This window comes from Mesoplodon mirus, assembly GCF_964341445.2.
Source record: "Mesoplodon mirus genome assembly, chromosome: 15".
NCBI classification, from domain to species: Eukaryota; Metazoa; Chordata; class Mammalia; order Artiodactyla; family Ziphiidae; genus Mesoplodon; species Mesoplodon mirus.
The window spans coordinates 32,249,546-32,268,653 of NC_138991.1; the positions used below are offsets into that span (position 1 = coordinate 32,249,546).

The 19,108-nt window shown below is 44.3% G+C and overlaps 1 protein-coding gene across 2 annotated transcripts in view; it reads left to right on the forward strand.

Moving 5' to 3' along the window:
* The first annotated feature begins 1,469 nt into the window (after positions 1 to 1,469).
* Positions 1,470 to 19,108, forward strand: part of LMTK2 (lemur tyrosine kinase 2) — an 80,388-nt gene continuing 62,749 nt past the window's right edge. The window contains exon 1 of one of the 2 annotated variants that reach the window (XM_082600371.1): positions 1,470 to 1,845. In XM_082600371.1, the coding sequence (XP_082456497.1) occupies positions 1,764 to 1,845 (82 nt within the window). In that variant the 5' untranslated portion in view covers positions 1,470 to 1,763. The remainder of the gene's footprint in view (positions 1,846 to 19,108) is intronic. The other variant, XM_082600372.1, reaches the window with a different exon arrangement.

The following is a 19,108-nucleotide window of genomic DNA, read 5'->3' on the forward strand; positions in this document are numbered from 1 at the left end:
GGAAAGGAAAGAAGTTTTTTAAAAAACTTTTCAGCTGGTCGAATAATAACAAAACCTGCTTTGGGATTGTGGTCTGACATGTGGTCGTTGGAGCTCACTTTAATTATGATTAACAGCCACAAGGATTATGAGTCAGGGCTTTGGTTGGGCCGGCACTGCTGCACACAAATCCAGTGACTCCCCACGGGAAACTGTGAGCATTCCCTGGCATTCTCAAACTCAAAGTCCGGAGCTTCCTGATCCAAGGAGAAGCACAACAGGGTGATTGTGGCTCTTTTCCAGACCTTTGCCTTCCTTTCCTTTCCCACACAGAGATCAGTAGACAGCCATATACACTTTAACCCAGCACTTCCACATTCCAGCTATTTGTTTACTTAGGTGTTTATTGGCTTGCCTTAATCATTCAACAAATATCCCCTGGGCATGGTCCATGTGTCCACACGGGGTTAGCCCCCCACAGAGAGCTGGCATTTGGGATGGACATTTGAGGAGTCAGGAGAATTGGGGAGGCTCCCCCGTGCTGCCCCATCTGATAAGATTCAAAACAGTCCCTCTCATGCACAAACTGGACTATGAGTGCATTCTCTGGAAGAGCCCAGCATTTTCCCAGCCTCCAGGCTTCTGATCATTGTCACTTCTACCTGGAAAGTATTTTTTTCTCTACCCTTTCTGCAGAAGGATGCTCTCCTCATGTGTTGGCTGAGTCTTGTCACTTGGTGGGAAGAGGCGGGCACCCAGGACCAGGCACCATTGCTTTGGAGAATTCCTACTGGAGCCACCCCCAGAGGACACATGCACAGTTCCTGTCCTTAGGGAGCTTATAGTCACAGGAACAATAAAAGATGGCAGCTGGGATAGCAGTCTGCCCAGGGCCAGGGAGGGGCACTAGGAGTTGCTAGTCATTTCTCCTGAGGTTGGGAGAGGCCATCTTAGATGACATCATTCTTCAGGTGAGTCTCGACGGTGGAAAGGGAGTGTGCCAGGTGGCCAAGAAAGGACAGGAAGGGCATTCTTGCCAAGAGGAACAGCTTGAGGTCAGGAACTGAATTAGTGGGTGCGAGGGCAGAGGTATTCTATTCTTGTTGAATTGAAATAAAAAAGCCCAAAGCTCCTTGGTGGCTGATAGGTCAACCTAAGAAGAGTCTTAAACGTCTGTTGCAAGTAAATAAGGCAGAAGACAAAACAGGCCTATTGTTACACGTTTTGAAATACTGAGAAAAAAATTCAGAATGGATTCTGGATGCTTTTCATTGTCTTCTTTATATTTCCCTTTTTAAAAAATTGTAAAATAATTGCTGGCATCACCTGCTGCTCACGCACTTCTTGGTCTGCAGGGGGCGCACCGGCGGCCACCCTCCCTCAGCCAGGGTGATGGGCGGGGCCTCCCAGGCGGGTGTGGAGCTGGCGATTGGCGGGATGGGCTGTCTATCACGGCGTCCCGCCCCCCTACGTCACATGACGCAGCCCATCATGGCGGTGGGAGCGCGGCTGCACTGGCTCGCGGCTCCGCAGAGCTGCTGCCGTTGCTTCTGTTGAGAGGCGGCGGCGGCGGCGCAGGCGGGCGGGCAGGAAGGATGGTGTTTCTGTGGTTGGAGCGGTGGGTGCGGACCAGGATCTGGGCTGAGGTTTGGCCGAAACGACGTGTGCTCAGGAGCAGCCGGCGCGGGTGCCGCTGAGGCAGCGGAGGGAGGCAGAACCGACTGACGGACGGACGGACGGAAGGCAACCCGAGAGGCAGTCTCCGGGGCCGCGCCGTGGGCGAGATGCCGGGGCCCCCGCCGTTGCTGCTGCTGCTCCTGGCCGCCGGCAGTGCTGGGGCCGCGCCACTTCCGCAAACAGGTGCAGGTGAGCGGGCCCGAGGCAGGGACGGGGCTGAGGGGACCGGGCTGCGGGGCCGCTGCGACGGGGGGTGACTGGGAAGGAGGCTGCAGGCCCGGTCCGGCCTCGGCGCCGAGGAATCGGAGGGCCTGCCGGGGCGGGAGGCCCGGGGAAGCGAGTGATTAGGGAGATTTTGCAGCAGGGACGTGTTGGGGGTGGGGGGAGGGCTGCCTTTCGAGGGCCGAAGCGGGGGCGAGGCGATGCGGATGGGTCTGGGGAGGACTGCGAGCGGGGCGGCAGCGACCGACCCCTCCCGGGGTAGACTGCAGCACCGTCTCTGAACCTGTTGCCTGAAGGTCCTTAGCCTACATCCCTTGCTGGCAGTTCTGCTTCCTTTTCCAGATGTCACCTGCCTCCTGTGCTTTTCTCACATCTTATAATAAGAACCGTTTCTTAGCCCTAATCATACTTAAATGCAAATGACTTGGAGAGCTGTGCAGTTTCCTTCGCTCCCTGTAACTTGTTCTGAAGTTGTAAATTGATTTTAGACGCTGTGCGTTTTATTCAGATTGAATCTCTGGGGATGAGAAGGAAACCACTCTATAAATATCTCTACTTTAGGAAGCCAGTAATTAGAGTAGCAGCCTTTGAATAACTATTGACAAAATGGCCCAAGGGTGATTGAAGTTTCTATTTTAGCTACGTCAGTGTGTGATTTTCTTTTTTTCTCCCCATCGTTTTCGTTTGTGGTTTGCTTTCTCAGATAAAACTTCAGTCCAGGAAAGCATCTCAAGTTGGATAATTTTTTTTTTAAGGAAAAAAATAATCTAGGCTAATTTGCCATTATCATCTGTTGCTTATCTTTGAAATGAGGGGAGACTGAAGTTTCATAAAATCATGGAATTTTAGAGATGGGAGAGACCTTAAAGAAAATTTAGTCCAATTTCTTTCATTTTGCAGTTGAAGATAGTGAGGCCCTGGGGGTCAAATGACCTACCCAAGGTGACACAGCTAAATTTTAGGAGGAGCCACAACTTAAACCCAGGTCTTAGATTCCCCTAGCTGTGTGATTTTTCTGCTTTACCACTTCAGGTCTCTTATTAGCTGTTTAGAATACTCTTGAGGTCAAGAGTTATTTTAGAATGATGTTAGTTGGGTACAGAATGTGGAAGGTACTGTCCCTAGTAAAGACATATTTTTCAAACACATCTACAGTGGAAGCTAAATATAATTGTTTCCAGAGACACACCCGGTTATGTCATTGAGTGCCCTTTAGTTGGGTATAAACTGTTATCATTGTACCATGTAGTGTATTGCTAAATTTCTGCCACTGCCTTAGATCAAATATGTGTAAGGTGAATTCTGTTTTCTGACCTGATAGATAAGAAGAGTGAATATTATGAGGAATGTATAGGCAGCCCAGGTAAGAGTCACAGAAAGTACCTGGGAAATTATAAAAGACTGTAGGGAGAAGTGTCGATGTTGATATTGAAACATATTCATAGTGAAATTGAAAATTAACATTAGAATAGGATAGTGGATAAAGATTACATATGTGAAAGGGATTCAAGAAGTTTCCAGAATGACTTTGCTCTTAATCGAAGTTTTACATATTTTGTAAAACAGATTCTATTTAGGAAACTTTGGAAATGTGGCTGCTTATTAACCTTTTTTTTTTTTTGGCTGAACCGTGAGGCATGCGGGATCTTAGTTCCCCAACCAGGGATTGAACCCGTGCCCCCTGCAGTGGAAGCGTGGAGTCTTAACCACTGGACCGCAGGGGAAGTCCCTATAAACCTCTTAATGTGTTTATTCCCTTCTTTTACTATTTCATGGAGGTATGAATCAAAAAATTGAAGTTTTTGTTGGAGTGTTGTATGTAAAACAAAGCAATCAAGAAAACGAATCCATAAATACAAATATTAAATCTTGGCATTAAAAAAATGTAAAGAACTATTCGGTGACTTGTAGCAGCTTTTGTAGATTTTCCCTCATGTTCTATTGCTTGGAGGGTGTATGGTGAGACTTGTGGCCTATGGATGACAAGTACCTGCTATGGTTAAATTATGTGGAAAAGATGCACAATCACACATAGATTTGGGAGTTTTTATTTCCATTCAGAAGAGGTTGTTAATCCTGGTAATGGGGGTAGATTCTTGACCAAGAAGAGTAAAGAAACCTTTGAGCTAATCCTGATAAGTGAGTTCGCTGCTTAAGAAAGAGGAACCCCTCTGGAACATACATAGTAGATAAAAGAGCAGTTAAACCTTGAAAACAACTATCAAGCTTTTGATTATCTGGGGGCCTGTACTCCTTAACAAAGGGAGAGCTGGCCATTTTCAAATTCAGAGTAGATCCATTGTATATGGTCTTTGCCTCCTTGGCCTTATTCTGCTTAAAGTTCAAACTGGTTAATACTGCCTTGGAGAAAGCATGGCTTATCAACAGTAGGTTGGAAAAAATATTTGAATTGTATCCTTTGCCAGCCTGTTTGCATGGGGAAGTGAGACAGTTAACTGAAATTAAGCATTTAAATCGAAGTTCATTTATCCCACGTTTCTTTGTCATCCAAAATCATTTCTAGGTTCTAAAGTTGAAAAAAGATATTTACCCATTCAGTCATAATAAGCTTTGTAAATATGTGGATTGCCTTTGCCCATCAGGCAAGAAGGCATTTCTAGGTTGAATTTGGGGGGGAGAATCTCTTTATCACTCTGAGAGTCCCTTATGTCCTCCCTGGGTGGGGGGTATCTTTTCCTGAGAATCTGTATATCTGCAAGGGCCCTTGTTATATAGACTGAGATCCTGGTCCTCACTTAGGAAGCCTACGTAAAGGGAGGAAGTCCACTGTTTCACACACAGTTCAGTTACCAAACTAAGATTACAGTTAAGAAATTCTTTTTCTCCAGATCATAGTTATCAGACCTTTCTTCTCTTGGCAAATATTTATGTGCCTTTTGTAAGATTCTCAGAATTCACATCATAAAGAAAGATGTTGTATGCGTGAAGGCATTCGTCTAAGTCCACAACTTGTTATTAATATTAGGATAGTGGTGAGACAAGGAAACTCACTTCTATTGTTCTGTGGCATATTAGGTCACAGAGTACAGAGGAAGCTTTTAGCAGTTCCAGATAAAGGACCTCACGGAAGTCTGTGAAGCCTGTGAAGCCGGTGGGACTCAGCTACTGATTAAACAGCAGCTTGTGAAACCGGGGCTTTTGTTTTAGATTAAGCAAACAGGCTTGTATCTTGAAAAAGATTTCTGAAGTAAAGGAAGTGCTTTCTAAAGTGTGAATTTTTGTGTTTATTTTAACAGCTTCTGAGAGCTTTCCATGCAAATTCTTGTCAGGATATATGGCTCTAAGGCCTGAGATCTGATTTAGACTGGGAATGCTGTTAATTGCTTTCAGTTGGTGATATTTTGGGGTTAACTAAATATGTTCATTTGCATAGTAATAGGAAATCTGTCCATCAACTTTGTAGCTGATCAGCATCGAAGTTATCAGATCTCTACAGTTTTGCTGATATCGATGTGCTGACTGTTCACACAATTTTCTTGAAATTTAGAGTCCTTGGGCCCTCTGTGCTCCCGTGGGCTGTGTCACTTAGAACAGCTGTACATATGATGAAAAACACTTTGTAATGTAAATGTCATGTAGGGGCTAGCCAGGGTTCTGAAACTGCTAAACAGACTAGTCCTCAAAAAAGTCCTTGTAGGTGGACATATAAAAAGAATCCACCTTTTCAGCTCAGTTGAGAGTAAAATTCATGAACCAGTCACAGGAGGAGCAGGCGTTGTGGCCAGAGCTTGGACTTTGGAGTTAATCTGGGTGTGAGGCCTTCCTCTGCCACTTTAAAGTTTTTAAGACCTTGCCCAGTCACTTGACCTCTCCAAGCTTCTTAGAATTCAACTATTAAAAAAGGATGATGATAATATTTACCTAAGGGGTTGCTGTCACGTGATAGCCATGTCTGCTACGGGTTTGGCCCTTGGCAACATAGATTCCTTCGTTGCTTCTTTTACAAAGATTTCTTTGTAAATTTGGTGGGTTATCCTAGAATTGACTAATGGTGGGTGGTATGGCTTCAAAGAAGGAAGTCACCGTGGTAGCTGCGTATCATGGAATGCCTAAAACTTATGGATGTAAAAAAATCTTTGTTTCTCAAAATAGCAAATTATATGATGGGTGAAGATCCTTTAGTGAGAAATCTGGCTTATTGAAGTATGATGTATAAACTGGTAGTGTTACTTCTTTTTCTTTTTTTTTTTTTTTTTGCGGTATGCGGGCCTCTCACTATTGTGGCCTCTCCCGTTGCGGAGCACAGGCTCCGGACGCGTAGGCTCAGCGGCCATGGCTCATGGGCCCAGCCGCTCCGTGGCATGTGGGATCCCCCCAGACCGGGGCACAAACCCGCGTCCCCTGCGTTGACAGGCGGACCCTCAACCACTGCGCCACCAGGGAAGCCCTACTCCTTGAAATTCATAGTCTTGGGAAATTATGCTAGAAAATTTTAAGATGATCTGGATTAGTCTGCTTTTATATAATAAACCTGTTTCTGAACATCGAGATGACGAAAGCTCTTGCATGTGAACAATTGCTGATTTTAATTTACTTAAAGGAACCACAGGCAATCTAAGTTTAGTTGATCCCAAACAAAATTGTGTACTCGCAGAAAGCGTCCCTGAAGGCAGCCCGTTCACCCAGACTGTGGTAGGACCAGCACAGGGCTGAGGCTTCCCCTTAGAAAATGTCATTCGGAGAGACAAATGTGACAGACTTGCTTTCTCTCTCTCTCTCTCTTTTAAAATTATGTATTTTTGCAGTCCTCTAGCGGTGCTTCACTCTTTGAAATTTTTATTTATTACTCAGACACGAGGAAAGGAATATTATAGAAAGGAGAAGCTGGACAAACGTTCCTGGTCTAAAACAAACTACTACTGTATCTGGGGTGGTTTTTAGATTGGAATTCCTGCCTTTTCTGTGAATCCTCATAAGAAGACACTGTAAGAAAGCTGAGGAGATGTGGCAAAACCTGTGTCAGAGCAAAATGTTGGAGTGAAGTATTTTTAAGTTGTAGTAAATGACTGATTTGGAACCATGCCTGGGCATTACAGTTATTTGCCACAAAGAACAGGCATATCAGAAAAATAACCTCAATATTTCAAAAGAAGGTTTTGTGCAAAGGTTAGCCCAGGGCAGAGATTCCAGATTTCATTGGACTTTATTGTGATTCAAGTGGGCAACATGAGAACAGCTGATGCCGAATGTCGCAGGTGCCTGAGACACAACACGGTGAGCGCCTTTACTTCTCTGAAAGCCTCTGCCCCCCACCCACTGCCCTCCACCCTGACTGCAAAAGAGCACTTTGTACTCTTCTGCCTTCCTGGGGCTTCAGAGGGGTGGTGGTAAACCTAACATTTTATTTTTAACAGCTTGGCAGATTTTGCATTTTACTACATTATATGTTTGTTTTAAAAGGCTTAAATTCCCATCACCTGAAACAGATGTGCCACAACCAGGTGCTATGGTGCAGCTGGAGTAGCTCTGGGCACCTGGCATCTGACCCCAGTTTGGGAAGCTTTGGGCAGGGAGGTCATGGCAACTGAGTTTCTGCTGTCCCAGCCTCCGCTCTCCCCCTCTCATGGCACTTTCTTAACAGCTAAATTGATCTGCTCATAGTTTGCAAAATATCCCGTGCAGAGTTCCATCTTCCAGTGCTTCATATTCTGTTTGCAGTTGCCTGACTCTTCCCCTTGTATCTTTTAAGTGCTGTCATCTCCTTCTTTGTCTTTTTTTTTTCACCTCTTTGCAGCCCTAGTTTCCCTACTAAGACCTTTCTCCTTGCCCAGGCTTGGCGATTGCCACCCCTGATGAACTCTTAGAGTGTTTCCTTGTGGGACAAGACGTTCCAGGGGATGCAGCATGAAAACGTGGGAACTTTCTAATTAATTTTCATTTCGCCCTTAAAAATTTTTGACTTATGTGACTTTTGAGGGATAGAATGTATTGGTACACTAATGCACTTGTATGACTTGTAAATAAATTTACATGAAATGGAAGGACTATGAAGAAAATTTACTGGTGGGTTGCGCCATCAAAAAAGGTTTGCATTTGTTGTACCGGCCTACCGCTTGCACTTAGCAAATACCACCTGTTGCTTTAAGTCCTGTCTCTTCACCTGGATTGTAAGCTCTGTGTCTCATCGCCTCGGTATTTCTCGTGTTTGCGTGGTTTTGAAGTTTGTGGGTGATGCTGAAGTATGAGAGAGGTGGTGCTGGAGAACTGAGTTCACCAGACCAGAACTCCAGAGCATGCGTGTGTTAAAAGGAGGGGGTGTCAGCTTAGACCCTGTCATTGTCCTGCGAACTTCACCTTCATCCAGCCCCAGCCCTTCACCTGGAATGAGGCCATGGATAGTTGTTTTATTTTTAGCCATCAACTTTTTCTTTTAGAACAAATGTAGATTTATGGGAAAGTTGCAAAGCTGGTACAAAGAGCTCCTATGTATCCTTTGCCCAGTTTTCCCTTTTGATGTTGGTAACGACCGATAGCCGGTACTCATACATTGTTACTAACCAACGTGCAGACTTCACTCACATTGTGTCAGTGTTTCCCTGACGTCCTTTTTCTGGTTCAGGATCCCACAGTGTGTCTGGTTGACATGGCTCCTTGGGCCCCTCCAGTCTGTTCCCTGTTTTTGATGATCCTGACATCTTGAGGAGTCCTGGTCAGGAGTTTTGTAGAATATCCCTCAGCTGGTGCGTGTTTGATGTTTTTCTAGCTATTAGGCTGGGATTCTGTGTTTTGGGGAGGAAGACCACAGAGTTGAAATGCTGTTCTCATCACATCATGTCAAGGGTCCGTGCTTTCAAGACTACTAGTCCCTTGATCCTCTGGCCGAGGTGCGGTGTGTCAGCCTTCTCCACTGTCAGGTTACTCTTTCCTCCCTTCTCTGCGCTGCGCATATGCACAGCCCGCACTTAGTGGTGATGAGTTCCGTGCCACCTCCTTGAGGTAGAAATTACCTGGGATTCTGTACGGGATATTTAACTGTTCTTCCCCACTTACTTCCTTACTCAATTATTTATATCAGTAGGGACACATGGATATTGATTTTACACTTTGGGTTATAATTCAATACTGTTATTTATTTTGCTGCTTAAATGGGCCCCTGGGAGCCCTTTCAGTTGGCTCCTGTGTCCTGTAGACATATGTCCATCTTTTTTTCTTTCTTTTTTTTTTTAAGCACTTCCTTGTTTTCTGGTGCTATAAGATGCTATAGGCTCACCTTGTATATTCCCTGCTCCAGCCCTAGGATCAGCCATGTCTCACGCGGCTTCCTTTTATTGGAGAGTGATATTAGAAACCGATATCTGGGCACTGGATTTGCTTGCTGCTACTGGCACATTTATAATAGGGTTTTTCTTTTTTGTTTGTTTGTTTTTATTTTAACATCTTTATTGGAGTGTAATTGCTTTAAAATGGTGTGTTAGTTTCTGCTTTATAACAAAGTGAATCAGCTATACATATACATATATCCCCATATCTCCTCCCTCTTGCGTCTCCCTCCCACCCCTCTAGGTGGTCACAAAGCACGGAGCTGATCTCCCTGTGCTTTGCAGCTGCTTCCCACAGGCTATTTTACATTTGGCAGTGTATATATGTCCATGCTACTCTCTCACTTCGTCCCAGCTTACGCTTCCCACTCCCCGTGTCCTCAAGTCCATTCTCTACGTCTGCGTCTTTATTCCTGTCCTGCCCCTAGGTTCTTCAGAACCATTTTTTTTTTAGATTCATAAATATGTGTTAGCATACGGTATTTGTTTTTCTCTTTCTGACTTACTTCACTCTGTATGACAGACTCTAGGTCCATCCACCTCACTACAAATAACTCAATTTCGTTTCTTTTTTTGTCAGAGTAATATTCCATTGTATATATGTGCCACATCTTCTTTATCCATTCACCTGTTGATGGACATGTAGGTTGCTTCCATGTCCTGGCTATTGTAAATAGTGCTGCAGTGATCATTGTGGTACATGACTCCTTTTGAATTATAGTTTTCTCAGGGTATATACCCAGTAGTGGGATTGCTGGGTCATATGGTAGTTCTATGTTTAGTTCTTTAAGGAACCTCCATACTGTTCTCCATAGTGGATATATCAATTTACATTCCCACCAACAGTGCAAGAGGGTTCCCTTTGCTGCACACCCTTTCCAGCATTTATTGTTTGTAGATTTTTTGATGATGGCCATTCTGACTGGTGTGAGGTGATACCTCATTGTGGTTTTGATTTACATTTCTCTAATGATTAATGATGTTGAGCATTCTTTCATGTGTTTGTTGGCAGTCTGTATATCTTTTTTGGAAAAATGTCTGTTTAGGTCTTCTGCCCATTTTTGGATTGGGTTGTTTGTATTTTTGATATTGAACTGCATGAGCTGCTTGTAAATTTTGGAGATTAATTCTTTGTCAGTTGCTTCCTTTGCAAATATTTTCTCCCATTCTGAGGGTTGTCTTTTCGTCTTGTTTATGTTTTCCTTTGCTGTGCAAAAGCTTTTAAGTTTCATTAGGTCCCATATTATAGGGGTTTGATCCTCTGCTTCCTGTATCTAATCCCAGGTGTTGGGAAAAGAGAGAGAACGAGTGAGAGATTTTGGAGGGACAAAGGGCCTCTAAGAGACAGACAACTTGGACGGACCCTGTGCGCATTTGACCCTGTCACTTGACCACCTTTTAACCGCCTATTAATACCATCGTAAATACTAACATCCCACACTTGTGGTAGAGTGGTATTGGCAAGATGTTATTTTTATTTTCAGAGTAATGGATGTTTGAAAGATTTTATTGACTCTCTCCAAGAGCAGCCTAATCTCTAAGAATAGGAGGGAAACCTTGTAAGCTTAAGGATCTAGTTAGAATTATTTCAGGGGGCCTATCAGCTTTGGAAATTGTTGAAAGGGATCATAGGCAACTCCTTTAATTGGTGAAAGTTCAGATAAAATGTCCAATGGCAAGTCTCTTGGAAAGTACAGGGGGCTGTAGACTTGCTGTGATTTTTTTACGGAGCTTTTTGTTTCTTTTAATTTTTTTTTTTTTTTTTTTTTTTGCGGTACGCGGGCCTCTCACCGCTGTGGCCTCTCCCATTGCGGAGCACAGGCTCCGGACGTGCAGGCTCAGTGGCCATGGCTCACGGGCCCAGCTGCTCCGCGACATGTGGGATCCTCCCAGACCGGGGCACGAACCCTTGTCCCCTGCATCGGCAGGCAGACTCTCAACCACTGCGCCACCAGGGAAGCCCCTCTTTTCATTTTTTATTATGGAAAATTTCAAACATACACCAAAGTAGAATAATTAATATAATGAACCCTCATGTGCCCGTCACCCGGCATCAGCAATTTTGAATTTATGGTGAATCTTGTTCACATGTACCTTTCCCACTGGCCCAGTGGCCCCCACTGTTTTGATATAAATCCGAGCCACGGTATCAAGTTCAGCTGAAATTGTTTCAGGAAAAAGTAAAGATGTTTTTATAAAACAGGATCATTTGCATCAAGATCACCCAGGTACTTGTAGAAACGCAGGTTTGGGGGCCCCCAAACAAACCAGCTCAGTCGGAATTCTGGATGTTGGCCCAGAAATCTGCATTTGTAGTACTTTTCAGGCGATTTCTCCAATCCCGAGACACAAAATATTTTGTCTCCTACTAGAGACAAAATAATATCAGTTATTTAATAGAAATCTGTTGACTTGTGGAGCTAGTGAGACTCAAGGAAGGAAAGAACAATTTAAAATTAAAAGATTAATGTCAACACCTAAAATCTGAAGTGCTCTCTGCTCCTGACCACCATACGTGAGTATCATTCTGAAGAAACCTCCTGTGCAAAGTATGTGTGCTATAACCACAAAGGAATTTAAACAGGGTAGAACACACTTACAGCACTTAACCGCTCCAAAGACTATTTCTTTCTTTCATTTTGTTTTTTTTTTTTAAAAACAGATTTTTTTTTTAATTTTTTTTTTTTTTAACCCCACATTTGTTTATTTATTTATTTTTGGCTGTGTTGGGTCTTCGTTTCTGCGCGAGGGCTTTCTCTAGTTGTGGCAAGCGGGGGCCACTCTTCATCGCGGTGCGCGGGCCTCTCACTGTCACGGCCTCTCTTGTTGCGGAGCACAGGCTCCAGACGCGCAGGCTCAGTAGTTGTGGCTCACGGGCCCAGTTGCTCCGTGGCATGTGGGATCCTCCCAGACCAGGGCTCGAACCCATGTCCCCTGCATTAGCAGGCAGATTCTCAACCACTGCGCCACCAGGGAAGCCCCTCATTTTGTTTTTTTTGTAACTTTAGCCCCTTCTCTGGGAGTCAGTATAAATAATAACCTCTTTACATTTTATATATCTCCTGTATAAATAATCAGTAAAAATGAATTGTGAGCTGGTAGCCTGACAGTCAGATGCCAGTACTGTGAGCTGTGAACCTCATGGTGTAGATGTTCCTGCCCTGGCCTGCCAGGGTTCTGCCCACTGCAGCTCAGACCAGCAAGGAAACTAAACTTGAGCAGGTATAACTCATGACATTCTTAGTTCTCCAGGTGACAGAGGTGCATGCTTTGTGAGAGTCCCTGATTCTTGACCTGTACAAGAACTTGCAGGGTTATTTTTTTCTAGTATAATACCATGTTGTTAACATTTTGCTATAAAAAAGTTTGTTTTTCTAAACTGGTTTATTTTGGAATAGCCTTGGGTTTGTAGCCCATTTTGTATTTTTCAACAGGTACTTTTTTTAAAGCTAGTTGACGTAATTTGATGTATTTGCTGTGGGTGTATTGATGTGTACAAAATATTTTTATGACAAGTTAAAGAAAGCAAACTATCTCTCTCTGAAACTGCTACAATGTGATGATTATATAATCAGTTGGGTTTGATTAAGAACGTCATAGGCCTGGGACTTCCCTGGTGGCGCAGTGGTTAAGGATCCGCCTGCCAATGCAGGGGACATGGGTTTGAGCCCTGGTCCAGGAAGATCCCACATGCTGCGGAGCAACTAAGCCCGTGCGCCACAGCTACTGAGTCTGCGCTCTAGAGCCCGCGAGCCACAACTACTGAGCCCGCATGCCACAACTACTGAAGCCCTCACACCTAGAGCCCATGCTCTGCAACGAGAGAAGCCACCGCTATGAGAAGTCCGTGCACTGCAACGAAGAGTAGCCCCTAGTCGCTGCAACTGGAGAAAGCCCGCGTGCAGCACTGAAGGCCCAACGCAACAATCAATCAATCAATCAAACATCATAGGCCCACACACTAGTACAGATAATTCTGGACTCTGTTTTCGTTTTTTGTTGGGGTTTTTTTGGCAATACATATGCCTTGCATAGGAGAAAAGAATTTCATTCTAAGAATCTAGGATAGTGATTTTGGAGAGAGAAGTTGCTCTTATCCTAAAGTGAAACCACTAGAATTTAATTTTTATTTTTTATTTTTTAAAATTTTTAATAATTTATTTGGCTGCGTCGGGTCTTAGTTGCAGCACGCGGGATCTTTGTTGCAGCACGTGGGATCTTTTGTTGCAGTGCGCTGGCTTCTCTAGTTTCAGTGCACGGGCTTCTCTCTAGTTGTGGTGTGTAAGCTCCAGAGCGCGTGGGCCCAGTAGTTGCTGCACGTGGGCTCTCTAGTTGTGGTGCACAGGCTTAGTTGCCCCACGGCATGTGGGATCTTAGTCCCCCAACCAGGGATCGAGTCTGCGTCACCTGCATTGGAAGGCAGATTTTTAACCACTGGACCACCAGGGAAGTCCAGAATTTAATTTTTAAGAACTCGTGTTTTTTTTTTTTCTCCTTGAGGTCCGTGTTCAAAGTCCATCCTGAAAGTGCCTTTTTCCCCTTTTTGATACACTGAACAGGAGGCTTGAGTTTGATATGATATAACTGCAGCCTTTAATTATGGCAAGTAAACCTCTAAGACATTTTGGACTTAGAAGACAGAGGAGGATGAGTTTGCAGTCATTTTGCACATTTAAAATATCTACTCTAACCAACCAGTAATTGTAAAATTCTGTAGTTTCAGCTTATTGCAAAACCGAAGGTTGTGATCCACTGGTTACCTCTCAGATTAGCCTCTGAATTTAAGTTTAGTGTGTTTTTCACGCTGCAGATTCTTCCTCAGAACCCTCAATAAATTCAACCTGCGCTCCTTTCAGAAGGAAAAAAAATTCCTCTTCCTGGTGCTACCTGGCAGTGTGCCTCCCTAGAATGGTTCTGTGTCAGCAGCAAGCGTTACTTTCCAAGGATGCAGGCTGCAGGTTCCAGGCGCAGAGCCCCACTTGTCTCTGACTTCAGACTGTTATTAAAATGCAACACCCGGACACTGATTGCAGGTGAGGCACTGAAAAATAACAAACTTACCAAAATAGTCCCCTGGGAACACTCCACCAGAGGCCTGATGCTGCAGTGCAGTCCAGAAGTCTGTAACTTAACTTTGTTTGCTTTAAAAAAAATAATTTCAATAAAAGATCGATTACCAATTTTCACTGTAGAGGCACTTGGAGAACTCATGCAATTTTGGAATTATAATCCTTCTGTATAGAACTTCAGAGCTGGAATGCCAGTTTACAGGTGAGGGAACTGAGGCCCAGAGACGTGAAGCAGTAAATTCAATCCCGTACAGCCTGTCAGAGGCTGACTTCATTCTGGGTTGAGGGGACCTGACATCCAGTCCACCCTGTTCTCCGGTTCACTGCCTCGTACTTTCAGGAAAACTTTTATTAATGTGCTGCACACGCATAGACTGATTCCAGTTATTTTTCCTTTGGATATTTATTTCTATTTATTATCTGAAAGTCCTGAGTTAAATTTAAAAATATTTATGATATACTTGATTCTTGAAGTACTATAGATAATTCCTTATTGAATTAGGAAACGTGCTAACTTCCATAATTAGGCTCACAAAACCACATTCATATTTATTTTTTTTTATTTGTAAGAACAACTTCCACCTATGAAGTGATTTGCACTGTTTAATTAAAGGTGATTTTAAAATATTTCTGACCTGAAAGAAATGTAATCGTAAACTTGTAAACATTCGCTTGTGAACATGAAAAATACTTAAACACTGTGATTAAATAAATGCTTTTGTGGAGGCGTGGACCATGTCTAGAGTCTGCTGGACGCTGTGGATCCCAAGAAGAGTGCTCGCGAGCAGATAGTTTGTGTGTACTTTGAAGAGTCACAGGCAGGTGTCAAGAAAAATATGTGGTGTCTTAGACACGTCATTTTCCTCCTCTTTCTCTCAGCTCTTTTTTTTGTTTGTTTTTTGCGGTACGCGGGCCTCTCACTGCTGTGGCCTCTCCCGTTGCGGAGCACAGGCTCCGGACGCGCAGGCTCAGTGGCTGTGGCTCACGGGCCCAGCCGCTCCGTGGCATGTGGGATCTTCCCGGACCGGGGCACGAACCCGTGGCCCCTGCATCGGCAGGTGGACTCTCAACCACTGCGCCACCAGGGAAGCCCTCTCTCAGCTCTTTAAGACCACCTCCTTGATTGATGCCCTTCATCCCATCCTTCCTCATCTCTTGCTTCCCTCCAGGGCTCAGTCAGCAGCAGCAGTAGCTTCCATATTTTCTCCTGGACCCTCTCTGTCAGTTCACGTATAAAAGATGACAATTTAATGTATATATTTTCCCGCATAGCTTTATTCTACTTTTGAATAACTTTATTAGTATAAGTTCTCAGGAGTAGTTAAAAAAAAAAGTGAACCATTCTTATGGTTCTTTTGCTACTAATCACCATATTTCTTTCCAAGACACTTTAAAAAATGCTTTCCTCCTCTGCCATCCATACACCCTTGTCTCCATCTGCCTCTACAGCGTCCTGTTTCCTGTTTGACCCTGTTTCTTTGTCCCATCCCCATCCCTTAAATGTTGTTCCCACCCCCTTGGCCCTCTCTTTTCTATTCCCCTCCCCATCTCCTCTCTATTTGCATCAATTAGTACATGTAGATATTTTTTAAATTGAAAGTGTTCCAAGGCTTATAATAAAAATAGCTTAGGGAGCCCCTGTCCCATCCTGTTCTACTTCATCCCTACTCTCTGCTCCCCTGGGCACTGCCCGCCAGCTCTTTTAGCCATGTTGCTAAAGAACAGGGTGGAACCGCTATTTCTTGGTTTCAGTAGGTACTGAATTTCTGCTATGGAAGAAGAGGATTTATATACTTACACACGTACACACTTTCCCCCTCCTCAGCTTCGTTATTTACACTTTTTGGTTAAATCAGCATTCAGCGTTCATATTTTTATGACTACAAATACTATTCGCAGCTGAGCCTATAGTATTTCTGATGATTAAATTTCTTCGGCATCTTTTGTTTTCGCTAGATGTTATCATTTCCTTAGCTCTTCGTGAGTGTATCATTAATTTGTCCCACGCTCCTTGGCAGGAGTTGAAATGTCCTCTTGGTGGGTTGGCTGCACCCTGTGTGGGGCTTGGGTGGCTCTCCCACTGCCCCCAGCACTCTGCTGCCAGGTCTGAGGCCACCCGATATCCTCTCCCACGTGGCCTCTGTTCCCTGCCTTGGATAGAAGCTTTTGAGACTTTCTCTCTAAATTCCGGAAGGTTGCAAAGCGATGCCTTGGTGTGAGTCTTTACCGTTCATCCCACTCATCAAGGTGGGTACGCAGTGGGCCTTTTGAATCTGGAAAGTGGCGTCCTTTAGTTGCAGAAGAGTTTCATACACATATTTTTTTAGGGAATAATTTTCTCTTCCTTTTCTTTGTTCTTTTCCTCCTGGAACGTCTGTTAGTTGAATGTTGGGCTTTTTTGGAGTGAGCTTCGACTCTCCTTTTGTTCATGTTTTATCTCTTTGTTCTACTATGTGACGGCCTTTGTTTTTTCTACTACACTTTATTTCCAAGAGTTTTTCCTTCCTCCCCCACCCCCTTTCTAAATAGCATCTTCTCATGAGTGTAGTATCTCATGATACAGGAGGAAATTAATTAATTATAGTTTTGTAATAATTTTTAGGTTTTTTTTTTTTTTAACCACTGTACGGTCTGCCTCCTTCAGATTCCTTTTTCTCTCTTTGGGTTGGTCACTTTCTTTCACTTTTTTTTGTTGTTTTTTTTTTTTGCCGTACGCAGGCCTCTCACTGTTGTCGCCTCTCCCGTTGCGGAGCACAGGCTCCGGATGTGCAGGCTCAGCGGCCATGGCTCACGGGCCCAGCCGCTCCGCAGCATGTGGGATCCTCCCGGACTGGGGCATGAACCTGTGTCCCCTGCATCGGCAGGCGGACCCCCAACCACTGCGCCACCTGGGAAGCCCTCTTTCACCTTTTCTAAGGAGGGTTTTCTCAAATGTAGGCGATCCTTGAAAGCCTGCCCATGTTTAAGAATGAGGGACACTGATGGGAGGTGTCCCCTGCAACCCTTTCCCCTCACACTCCTTGTCGCATCTGCCGCCAGGTCCTGGGCACTCCTGCCTCAGTGCTCTGGAGTAGGAGTGTGCCCCTGAGCATCACCACGTGGGAGCTGTGTGACCTGGGAGAAGCATCTTTGCCTCTCCCGGGTTCAGCTTCTTCACTTTAAAGTGGGGCTAATAATAGTACCCACCTCAAAGGGTCGTTATGGGGTTGGATGAGTTTAGAACAGTGCCTGGCACATAGTAAGCACCATTTATGTATTAGCAATTTTTATAACCACCTGGGACCAAACCACCATCATTTTTTATGTGAATTATTCTAATATCAGAATGTGTTCCCTGCTTTATTTTTCCACATTGCTTATCACCATCCGAGGTACCATATATTTATTAATTTGCCTGTGGTCCGTCTCCTGCACAAGAACGTAAGCTGTGAATGCAGGGGCTTTGTTCTCTCCACTTCTGTACTCCCTGAACCTGTGGCAGTGCCTGTTCTGTAGAAGATGCTTGGTAAACACTTGCTGAATGAATCGATGTGTTGGGTGGGGCTTACTGGTGGGTAGACTTCACAGTCTGGTGATGGAGCAGCTGTTTCCATAAGAGACACCTTGTCCCCAGAGCTCTTCTAATTATCTATGGGTCTCTTGACTTGGGCTGGACACCTGAGTGTCTGGAAGCACCTAGTTATATTGGGTTTATTTTTCTGTATAATATAAAGACAGTATCAGAGGAGCATTATCAGATAGGAAGCCCTAGGTAATCTTGCCTTGATGTTCCGTAGACCCTTGTCCAGTTCAGTATTGTAAGCAGTTTCTGGCTTAGTTATGAAGGTAGTACTTTATTATGGAGAATTTTGAACATACACAAAGTAGACGGAAGAGTGTAATGACTTCTCTGTACCCCTCCCCCAGTCCAACCATCCCTATGGCCAGTCCAACTGCACCTGTACCACCATCTGCTTCCTCTAAAGAGAGAACTTTTAAAGACATGGCTGGAGAATATGTGTCAATTATATTGGCAAGACTTTCAGTTAGACCTTAGGAAGCTGGAAAGGTTCTGAGACCATAGACTCTATCAAGGTGTTGTAGGAAATATTAAGAAACAGGTAGACATGTTTATCTAGGATGTTTGGGGTCTGCCCTGCCTGGGAAGTAAGGAGCACACACCTAGGTCATCTCTCCTTTCCTTTTTGGCCGTATTTTGCAGAAAGTGTACCAGCTAAGTGTTGTGAATACAATACTGCCATTGACTTGCCTGCACGATGCTACAGATTTCAATGGAAAGTTGTATGGAAAGACAGAATGTCCTTTTCCCCAGACATTAGTGGTGCACTGAAGTGGCCAGGTGTGGGGGAAGAAGCCCTGGGAAACTGGCCCAGGGTTTCTACTTCTGAGACCAGATGCTGCCTGTTCATCAGCTGGCTTCCTGGACCACAGGGAGGTCCTGATTCAGAGCTGTTACAAATATCTGGCGCTGTGGATGACTCCACACCTTAACTATGCCATCAACCTAATTAAGATTCTAGTTCATAAAATATTATCCCTGCCGTCATTTTCCTGGGGTGTGGGCCCAGGGTAGTCTGGCAGAGGTCATCTAAATCTGACATTCCTTTGGCCAAGCTCACCTGAGATGAGCTCTTTTGTGGTAGTCTCCATCCTAGTTAGTGATTTTAAAATTGGAATAAAATGAGCCTCTGGTAACAGATTTTAATGGACACAGCTGAGAGAAACAGCGACTTCATCTAAAATGATCTCATTCACCGGTATTCAGTCAGTGCTCAAAGTATATAACCTTTCTGCAGGTGTGAGAGAACAGTGGAGTTGGCTGACCTTGGAAATTGTTTTTGAACAAGAAGAGCACTTCACTGGTTAGCACACAGCGTGGTT